Below are 11,809 nucleotides of genomic sequence, written 5' to 3'. Positions count from 1 at the left end.
AGACATATTGTAAGCCGCTGTCTATCGTGATATCCGCCAATAAATCATGGCTGAAGAACTGTTCGTTTGTTTACTTGTTGTTGTTTAGCTACTGTAATGATAGTGTCACAAGTTGCCTGCTGTGATTCTGTCCTCGTCTCCAGTGCCAGGGGTCAAGCTTTTCTCTGACTTGTCGCACCATAACATACCACCTTGTCAAAGAACACATGCACACACACTTTGTTCACTAACGTTTAATTTCATTAGTACATATACATATTGCTGCCATACATACAGTAAGGCACAATTATCACACCATATTCTACTTCTCTCCTGTACTGTACAAGTTTAAATACGGACGTCTTCCGTGACACCACTGGGCTGTTCCAGGAAGCTGGATAAATAAGTTAGCCAGCTAACTGTCCAACATTGCTTAAAATAATGAGATATTTTGAGAATTATAGACTTAGGGCTCTGTTCAGTCTGTATTGCTGAAGTGTTACAGATTTCGCACTAGAAATGTAAAGGTCATTTGTGATAGGGCCGACATACGCAGCGTTTACGGTGAATGCAGTCGCTGTGACCGCAAGAACATTGCCTTTAATTGTGAATCACGCTTTAAAGTTGAACTTCTGTGATATGGACTGAATAGAGCCCTTCAAATTGACAAGATATAATTGACTCGGCAACAACAACCAGTATACAAATGTAGTGTTCTTAATCAACCAGAAAATAATATGTGGTTGTTTATCAAAGTTAACTGGATAGTTTCATAATCCTGCTTTCTGGAATACCCCACATCTCTCTACTCTCTCCCCCTGCTCTTTTGTACCCTGATGATTCTTTAAATAGAAATGTATACAACACACAGCCCAGTTTGATCTGAGACAACTTAGGATAACAGACAGTCACTACAATACCATAGTAGGTGTAGTAGTAATACCTTGTGCAAGTGGTGGTAATAGTGAACAGTATATTACATTCAAGCGTTTTGATTGGTCAAACTTTTGTTTTCTCGCAAATGAAGTTCAAGATCAAGATTATTAGTTTCTTCTCAGTATCTAAAACGCCACTTGGTGAACTGTATCAATATGTAAATGTGTCTCTCTGTTCCGTTCTCATATGTACAGTAGAACCGTCATTCATATGTACAGTAGAACCGTCATTCAGATGTGTCTGTTGCGTTCTCATATGTACAGTAGAACCGTCATTCATATGTACATTAGAACTGTCATTCGGATGTGTCTGTTGCGTTCTCATATGTACAGTAGAACCGTCATTCAGATGTACAGTAGAACCGTCATTCAGATGTGCGTACTTGTGCTACTATCCCCATCCTGCGGATAGGACTCATTCTGTTTGGTATCTATCAGACTCTCAGGTGGAAGACAGTAAAAGCACCATCATATAAAGTGCTGGTTAGACCGAGATTCAATCAAAGGCACGTTGTAGATGAGCACATTGAACTGTCAAGTGTCTTTTAAAGAGATGGCCTTGGTAAATACGGTACGTCGGCTCAAGTGGAAATGACCTTTAAAAGCAAGTGCAATGCACATGTTGACTACGCACTTTTGAATGAGTCCCGGCCTTAGTGATGATGAAATGAAAGGAAGCAGTCCAGGTCTAATTCAAGTCATGGCCAGCCCCTCCGCTACTATGCATATTACTGTATGAAAAGACAAACTGGAACACTACTCTAGACACACATTGTCAGTCCTGCAGATATCACTTGATCTTCACAATAAGACTGACTCAAAAAGTAATCTTTACGGGTAGCTAAGACTAAAACAGAAGCTAGAACAACGTTTTTGTGTTTCTATCCATGATGTAGAAAGGTACATTCCAGAAGATCATAATAGGTTTAAAAAAAGTTCTCATCAACTAAAACAGATACATATTTATCTTTTAAGCCTAGAGAGGCAAATCATACTACTCACAATGTGCTTCTCTTTCGGGTGGAATATTCCAAGTGCTTGACTGGGTGGGGGTGGGAGGGAGAGGGTGTAATGATTGCACGTGTGCTCTATTCTGCCCCCTACGTGTGGGCAGAGGGGGTTCAATTCAAGGGGCGTCCTTCTTGGATGGGGGGGTTACTTGAACGTTGTATCTTGGGAGGTGGAGTCCAAATTTGCTCTCGGTGCCAGCGAACGTGGCCACGGCCAACCTGAAACCTCCGATGTGGTCGGGGCTGGGCGCCGGCAGGCTGATCCGAGACTTGGGAGTCGGCTCCGAACCAGACGGCTTTCTGTGGTGTGGAGAGAGAGCGGGGAAGGACGAGGAGAGCGGGAGGGGGGAGGGTCAGGGAGGGACGAGGAGAGCGGGAGGGAGGGAGGATGAGAGAAAACGGGAGGGAGGAGAAAGGGGGAAGAGAGGGAGAGACAGAAAGGGAAGGAGAACGGGGAGAGGGACCGAAAAAAGAGAAACAGAAAGTGGAAGGGACAAGAGGAGAGAGAGGCAAGAGATTTTATATTAAACATTGTCCACCACAAAAAATAAACATCTTAATCGAATATTAAGACTGGGCGAGAGGGCTATTTTTTCCCAAAGCACACAAACCAGAAATAAAGGAATATCCCACAATGGTTTCATACTCCCTTCAGTGATATCTTTCCAATACGGACAGGGAACATATTTCAAACCCACACTATACCATCCAGCTGTACTGTATTCACATTGAACAAAGTCTGTGAAGACAACACAGTATGCACATTGGATATTTAGAGTACATAGGGTTTTGCATACTAAATGGAAGTTGTTCTGACTTTCCAAAGGGCTGTAAATAGTCCAATATACTGGATCTCTTGATTTCCTGGTTTAGTAAGTAAGAGTTGTTGGTGGTGGAGTCAATTATACCATGCCAATTTCAAGTCTATATTTCTGTTAACTGACTATAATATCCTTAATATTCTTTAACACATTGATCCTGCTTTCTGGAAGAGCCCCAAAGTATTGACAACATTCTGTCAATATCACTATATGTACAGTATAAAGTATTGACCATTCTGTTAGTACCACTATATGTACAGTATAAAGTATTGACCATTCTGTCAGTACCACTATATGTACAGTATAAAGTATTGACCATTCTGTCAGTACCACTATATGTACAGTATAAAGTATTTACCATTCTGTCAGTACCACCTAAATGTACAGTATAAAGTATTTACCATTCTGTCAGTACCACTATATGTACAGTATAAAGTATTGACAACATTCTGTCAGTACCACTATATGTACAGTATAAAGTATTGACAACATTCTGTCAGTACCACTATATGTACAGTATAAAGTATTGACAACATTTTGTCAGTACCACTATATGTACAGTATAAAGTATTGACAACATTTTGTCAGTACCACTATATGTACAGTATAAAGTATTGACAACATTTTGTCAGTACCACTATATGTACAGTATAAAGTATTGACAACATTTTGTCAGTACCACTATATGTACAGTATAAAGTATTGACAACATTTTGTCAGTACCACTATATGTACAGTATAAAGTATTGACAACATTTTGTCAGTACCACTATATGTACAGTATAATAGTGAATGGAATGTATTTGGTGATGCTTGTCCTAACAGTCTCCCCCTTTACCCTCCTGTCTCTGTCTCTTATTGGTCAATGGAACATTAGTGCATTCTAAAGAGTGACCAATTTGCTCCTCCAGGGAAAATGAGCTCATTTCTACCCCAAAAAGCTGAAAAGAGAAAGATCCCAAGTCAAAGTGATTCTCTCTGCACTGCTTCACACTCTGTAGCCCTGTAGTTTAGGAAATGTTACGTCCATCCCACCAAATAATGGTCTGTGTCCCAAATGGCAACCTATTCTCTATATAGTGCACTGCTTCTGACCAGAGTCCTATGGTGTTCTTTGTGAAACTACACAGCTCTCTCCCTCTGTTGAAAGGTTGGTAGAAAAGTGGTGCTACAAATTACCATCATTTTGTATAACACAGCAGCTGTCAGTAGAAGCTATCAATCCTGACTGGACGTTTCTATGACATTTGCGTTTCTGTATTTCTCAGTCTTATCGTGTGGTAAGACACTTACAGGTGCATCAGAGCTGGGACCGAGAGACTGAGAAGCAGCTTGTATCACCAGGCCATCAGACTGTTGAACAGCCATCACTAGCCCTGCACCTTGAGACTAATGGCTCATGTTCTGAGTCGGCGGTTAGGGAAGCGTTATCAAATCCTATATGCCATTGTGCCCTTGAGCAAGGCACTAAACCCCCCACAACAACAGCTCCCCAGGCACCTAGTGTGGCAGCCCCCCGCACCTCACCAAAACCTGTATGTATGTACAGTGGGGGAAAAAAGTATTTGATCCCCTGCTGATTTTGTACGTTTGCCCACTGACAAAGAAATGATCAGTCTATAATTTTAATGGTAGGTTTATTTGAACAGTGAGAGACAGAATAACAACAACAAAAATATCCAGGAAAACGCATGTCAAAAATGTTATAAAATGATTTGCATTTTAATGAGGGAAATAAGTATTTGACCCCTCTGTAAAACATGACTTAGTACTTGGTGGCAAAACCCTTGTTGGCAATCACAGAGGTCAGACGTTTCTTGTAGTTGGCCACCAGGTTTGCACAGATCTCAGGAGGGATTTTGTCCCACTCCTCTTTGCAGATCTTCTCCAAGTCATTAAGGTTTCGAGGCTGACCCCACATTTTCCACATAGCTCATCCTAAAATACCTACTACTGTGCAGTAATAGTCTGCATCACAGCACACACAGCTCTCACCCCCTAGTAAAACAGAAATTTGTACGTTTGGAAATTCAGTTTCCCCTCTGTGTAATCTCTTGATCTCTTCTCCCGGAAAAGGAAATATACTGATACCATTTTCTTTCCAAATGATATACACCTCTGCTGTCTTCAACCAGGATCTCAGTGATCATTGCCTAATTGTCTGCATCCGTAATGGGTCTGCGGTCAAGCGACCACCCCTCATCACTGTCAAACGCTCCCTAAAACACTTCAGCGAGCAGGCCTTTCTAATCGACCTGGCCCGGGTATCCTGGAAGGACACTGACCTCATTCTGTCAGTAGAGGATGCCTGGTTATTCTTTTAAAGTGCTTTCCTCACCATCTTAAATAAGCATGCCCCATTCAATAAATGTAGAACCAGGAACAGATATAGCCCTTGGTTCACTCCAGACCTGACTGCCCTTGACCAGCACAAAAACATCCAGTGGCGTACTGTATTAGCATCGAATAGCCCCCGTGATATGCAACTTTTCAGGGAAGATAGGAACCCATATACACAGGCAGTTAGGAGAGCAAAGGCTAGCTTTTTCAAACAGAAATTTGCATCCTGTAGCACTAACTCCAAAAAGTTCTGGGACACTGTAAAGTCCATGGAGAATAAGAGCACCTCCTCCCAGCTGCCCACTGCACTGAGGCTAGGAAACACTGTCACCACCGATAAATCCGCGATAATTGAGAATTTCAATAAGCATTTTTCTACGACTGGCCATGCTTTCCACCTGGCTACCCCTACCCTGGTCAACAGCCCTGCACTCCTCACTGCAACTTGCCCAAGCCTCCTCCATTTCTCATTCACCCAAATCCAGATAGCTGATGTTCTGAAAGAGCTGCAAAATCTGGACCCCTACAAATCAGCAGGACTAGACAATCTGGACCCTCTCTTCCTAAAATTATCAGCCGAAATTGTTGCAACCCCTATTACTAGCTTGTTCAACCTCTCTTTCGTATCGTCTGAGATCCCCAAAGATTGGAAAGCTGCCGCAGTCATCCCCCTCTTCAAAGGGGGAGACACTCTAGACCCTCTAGACCCAAACTGCTACAGACCTATATCTATCCTAATGTCTTCGAAAGCCAAGTTAACTTCACTAGGGTAGGGGGCAGCATTCGGAATTTTGGATGAAAAGCGTGCCCAAATTAAAGTGCCTGCTACTCAGGCCCAGAAGCTAGGATATGCATATAATTTAGATTTGGATAGAAAACACTCTAAAGTTTCAAAAACTGTTAAAATAATGTATGTGAGTATAACAGAACTGATATGAAAGGCGAAAACCTGAGGAAAATCCATCCAGGAAGTACTATTATTTTGAAAGGCTGTTTTTCTATTGAAAGCCTATCCACCATACAAAGACTTAGGACCCAGTTCACGATCTTTATGGCTTCTTTTACGTGTGGCCAGTCTTTAGGCATTGTTTCAGGCTTTTACTCTGAAAAATGAGGGAGATACAGCACTTTCAATGAGTGGGCAGTGGAAATTTCCAGACATGAGTCCAGCACGTGATCGGGAGTGCGCCTTTCTTGTTTCTCCTTTTCTATTGACGAAGCTTTTGTTCGGTTGAACTATTATTGATTATTTATGACAAAAACAACCTGAGGATTGATTTTAAACATCGTTTGACATGTTTCTACGAACTTTTATTGTACTTTTTTGACTTTTTGTCTGGATGTTGAGAGCGCGCTTTGTGCCTTTGGATTACTGAACTAAACGCACCAACAAAACGAAGGTTTTTGGACATAAAGAGGGACATTATCGAACAAAACAAACATTTATTGTGTAACATGGAGTCCTGGGAGTGCCACCAGATGAAGATCATCAAAGGTAAGTGATTAATTTAATCGCTATTTCTGACTTTTGTGAGTCCTCTCCTTGGCTGGAAAATGTCTGTATGGTGTTTTGTGACTAGGCGCTGTCCTAACATAATCGCATGGTGTGCTTTCGCCGTAAAGACTTTTTTAAATCTGACACAGCGGCTGGATTAACAAGACATTTATCTGTAATCCTATGTATAACACTTGTATCTTTCATCAATGTTTATGATGAGTATTTCTGTAATTTCATTTGGCTCTCTGCAATTTCACCAGATGTTATTTGAGACAATGCATTACTGAACATAACGCGCCAATTTAAACGGAGGTCTTTGGACATAAAAAGGGACTTTATCGAACAAAACAAACATTTATTGTTTAACATGGAGTCCTGGGAGTGCCACCAGATGAAGATCATCAAAGGTTAGTGATTCATTTAATCGCTATTTCTGACTTTTGTGAGTCCTCTCCTTGGTTGGAAAATGTCTGTATGGTTTCTTGTGGCTAGGCGCTGTCCTAACATAATCGTATTGTGTGCTTTCGCCGTAAAGCCTTTTTGAAATCGGACACTGTGGTTGGATTAACAAGAAGTTTATCTTTAAAATGGTGTATAATACTTGTATGTTTGAGGAATTTTAATTATGGGATTTCTGTTGTTTGAATTTGGCGCCCTGCAATTTCACTGGCTGTTGTCGAGGTGGGACGCTAGCGTCCCAATGATACCAGAGAGGTTAACAAACAGATCACCGACCATTTCGAATCCCACCGTACCTTCTCCGCTATGCAATCTGGTTTCCGAGCTGGTCATGGGTGCACCTCAGCCACGCTCAAGGTCCTAAACAATATCATAACCGCCATCGATAAGAGACAATACTGTGCAGCTGTATTCATCGACCTGGCCAAGGCTTTCGACTCTGTCAATCACCACATTCTTATCGGCAGACTCAACAGCCTTGGTTTCTCAAATGACTGCCTCGCCTGGTTCACCAACTACTTCTCTGGCAGAGTTCAGTGTGTCAAATCGAAGGGCCTGTTGTCCGGACCTCTGGCAGTCTCCATGGCGGTGCCACAGGGTTCAATCCTCGGGCCGACTCTTTATTCTGTATATATCAATGATGTCGCTCTTGCTGCTGGTGATTCTCTGATCCACCTCTACGCAGAAGACACCATTCAGTATATCTGGTCCTTCTTTGGACTCTGTGTTAACTAATATCCAGACGAGCTTCAATGCCATACAACTCTCCTTCCGTGGCCTCCAACTGCTCTTAAATGCAAGCAAAACTAAATGCATGCTCTTCAACCGATCGCTGCCCACACCTATCCACCCGTCCAGCATCACTAATCTGGACGGTTCTGACTTAGAATATGTGGACAACTACAAATACCTAGATGTCTGGTTAGACAGTAAACTCTCCTTCCAGACTCACATTAAGCATCTCCAATCCAAAATTAAATCTAGAATCGGCTTTCTATTTCGTAACAAAGCATCCTTCACTCATGCTGCCAAACATACCCTAGTAAAACTGACTATCCTACCGATCCTTGACTTCGGCGATGTCATTTACAAAATAGCCTACAACACTCTACTCAGCAAATTGGATGCAGTCTATCATAGTGCCATCCGTTTTGTCACCAAAACCCCATATACTACCCACCACTGCGACCTGTATGCTCTCGTTGGCTGGCCCTCGCTTCATATCCGTCGCCAAACCCACTGGCTCCAGGTCATCTATAAGTCGTTGCTAGGTAAAGCCCTGCCTTATCTCAGGTCACTGGTCACCATAGCAGCACCAACCCGCAGCACGCGCTCCAGCAGGTATATTTCACTGGTCACCCCCAAAGCCAATTCCTACTTCGGCTGCCTTTCCTTCCAGTTCTCTGCTGCCAATGACTGGAACGAACTGCAAAAATCAATGAAGCTGGAGACTCATATCTCCCTCACTAGCTTTAAGCACCAGCTGTCAGAGCAGCTCACAGATCACTGCACCTGTACATAGCCCATCTGTAAATAGCCCATCCAACTACCTCATCACCATATTGTTATTTATTTTATTTATTTTGCTCCTTTGCACCCCAGTACCGATACTTGCACACTCATCTTCTGCACATCTATCACCCCTGTGTTTAATTTGCCATACTGTAATAATTTCGCCACTATGGCCTGTTTATTGCCTCACCCCCCGTATCCTACCTCATTTGCACACACTGTATATAGACTTTCTCTATTGTATTTATTGACTGTATGTTTGTTTATTCCATGTGTAACTCTGTGTTGTTGTATGTGTCGAACCGCTTTGCTTTATCTTGGCCAGGTCGTAGTTGTAAATGAGAACCTGTTCTCAACTAGCCTACCTGGTTAAATAAAGGTGAAATAAAATAAAAATAAAAACAGAGACATGGCTGAACGACGACACTATCAACATACAGCTGGCTGGTTACACTGCACCGGCAGGATAGAACACCGGCGCCTGATAAGACAAGGGGCTGCGAACTATGTATTTTTGTAAATAACAGCTGGTGCATGATATCTAAGGAAGTCTCGAGTTATTGCTCGCCGGAGGTAGAGTATCTCATGATAAACTGTAGACCACACTACCTACCTAGAGTTTTCATCTGTATTTTTCGTAGTTGTTTACATACCACCACAGTCAGAGGCTGGCACTAAGACAGCACTGAATGAGCTGTATTCTGTCATAAGCAAACAAGAAAATGCTCACCCAGAGGAGGTGCTCCTAGTAGCTGGGGACTTTAATGCAGGGAAACTTAAATCTGTTTTACCAAATTTCGATCAGCATGTTAAATGTGCAACCAGAGGGAAAACAATTCTGGACCACCTTTACTCCACGCATACAAAGGTCTCTCTCGCCCTCCATTTGGCAAATCTGACCATAATTCTATCCTCCTGATTCCTGCTTACAAGCAAAAATTAAAGCAGGAAGCACCAGTGATTAGATCAATAAAAAAGTGGTCAGATGAAGCAGATGCTAAGCTACAGGACTGTTTTGCCAGCACAGACTGGAATATTTTCCGGGATTCCTCCGATGGCATTGAGGAGTACACCACATCAGTCATTGGCTTCATCAATAAGTGCATCGATGACGTCTTCCCCACAGTGACTGTACGTACATACCCCAACCAGAAGCCATGGATTATAGGCAACATCCGCACTGAGATAAAGGCTGGAGCTGCCGCTTCAAGGAGCGGGACTCTAACCAGGAAGCTTATAAGAAATCCTGCTATGCCCTTCGACGAATCATCAAACTGGCAAAGTGTCAATACAGGACTAAGATCAAATCATACAACACCGGCTCTGACGCTCGTCGGATGTGGCAGGGCTTGCAAACCATTACAGACTACAAAGGGAAGCACAGCCGAGAGCTTCCCAGTGACACAAGCCTACCAGACGAGCTAAACTACTTCTATGCTCGCTTCGAGGCAAATAACACTGAAACATGCATGAGAGCACCAGCTGTTCTGGAAGACTGTGTGATCACGCTCTCCGCAGCCGATGTTAGTAAGACCTTTAAACAGGTCAACATTCACAAGGCCGCAGTGCCAGACGGATTACCAGGACGTGTATTGCGAGGATGTGCTGACCAACTGACAAGTGTCTTCACTGACATTTTCAACCTCTCCCTGTCCGAGTCTGTAATACCAACATGTTTTAACCTGTTAGGGCTAGGGGGCAGTATTTGCGCGGCTGGATAAAAAAATGTACCCGATTTAATCTGGTTACTAATCCTACCCAGTAACTAGAATATGCATATACTTATTATATATGGATAGAAAACACCCTAAAGTTTCTAAAACTGTTTGAATGGTGTCTGTGAGTATAACAGAACTCATTTGGCAGGCAAAACCCTGAGACATTTTCTGACAGGAAGTGGATACCTGATGTGTTGTATTACCTTTAAACCTATGCCATTGAAAAACACAGGGGCTGAGGAATATTTTGGCACTTCCTATTGCTTCCACTAGATGTCACCAGCCTTTACAAAGTGTTTTGAGTCTTCTGGAGGGAGATCTGACCGAACAAGAGCCATGGAACGATGATGGCCCATTAGACACCTGGCGCGCGAGTTCATGTTGGGTACCCTCGTTCCAATACGTTATAAAAGAGAATGCATTCGTCCACCTTGAATATTATTCATGTTCTGGTTAAAAAAGGCCCTAATGATTTATGCTATACAACGTTTGACATGTTTGAACGAACGTAAATATATTTTTTCCCCTCGTTCATGAAGTGAAGTCCGGCGGGCTTAGATCATGTGCTAACAAGACGGAGATTTTTGGACATAAATGATGAGCTTTTTTGAAAAAAACTACATTCGTTATGGACCTGTGATACTTGGAAGTGACATCTGATGAAGAGAATCAAAGGTAATGGATTATTTACATAGTATTTTCGATTTTAGATCTCCCCAACATGGCGGCTAGTCTGTATCGCAACGCGTATTTTTCTGGGCGCAGTGCTCAGATTATTGCAAAGTGTGATTTCCCAGTAAGGTTATTTTTAAATCTGGCAAGTTGATTGCGTTCAAGAGATGTAAATCTATAATTCTTTAAATGACAATATAATATTTTACCAATGTTTTCTAATTTTAATTATTTAATTTGTGGTGCTGACTTGAATGCCGGTTATTGGAGGGAAACGATTTCCTGAACATCAACGCCACAGTAAAACGCTGTTTTTGGATATAAATATGAACTTGATAGAACTAAAAATGCATGCATTGTCTAACACAATGTCCTAGGAGTGTCATCTGTTGGAGATTGTAAAAGGTTAGTGCATAATTTTAGCTGATTTTATGGTTTTGGTGACGCCTGTCTTTGAATTGGCACAACATTACACACAACTCTTGTAAATGTACTGTCCTAACATACTCTAAATTTATGCTTTCGCCGTAAAACCTTTTTGAAATCGTAAAACGTGGTTAGATTAAGGAGATGTTTATCTTTCAAAGGGTGTAAAATAGTTGTATGTTTGAAAAATTTGAATTTTGACATTTATTTGGATTCAAATTTGCCGCTCTTGAAATGCACCTGCTGTTGATGGAGTGCACCACGGGTGGGACGCTTGCGTCCCACCTAGCCCATAGAGGTTAAGCAGACCACTAAGGTAACCTGCCTAAATGACTACCGACCCGTAGCACTCACATCTGTAGCCATGAAGTGCTTCGAAAGGCTGGTCATGGCTCACATCAACACCATCATCCCAGAAACCCTAGACCAACTACAATTT

At 42.2% G+C, this 11,809-nt stretch overlaps 1 protein-coding gene across 1 annotated transcript in view; it reads right to left on the bottom strand.

The window, feature by feature from the left end:
• Positions 1–217: 217 nt before the first annotated feature.
• The window catches only part of slc25a13 (solute carrier family 25 member 13), a 90,901-nt gene continuing 79,309 nt past the window's right edge, over positions 218–11,809 (bottom strand). The window contains exon 18 of the mRNA XM_014178472.2: positions 218–2,224. Coding sequence (XP_014033947.1) covers positions 2,041–2,224 — 184 coding nt within the window. The 3' untranslated portion in view covers positions 218–2,040. The remainder of the gene's footprint in view (positions 2,225–11,809) is intronic.

The sequence above is a fragment of the Salmo salar genome, chromosome ssa27 (genome assembly GCF_905237065.1).
Source record: "Salmo salar chromosome ssa27, Ssal_v3.1, whole genome shotgun sequence".
Taxonomy (NCBI): domain Eukaryota; kingdom Metazoa; phylum Chordata; class Actinopteri; order Salmoniformes; family Salmonidae; genus Salmo; species Salmo salar.
The sequence above is the reverse complement of the archived record's forward strand: the minus strand, read 5'-3'. Positions and strand labels throughout refer to the sequence as shown.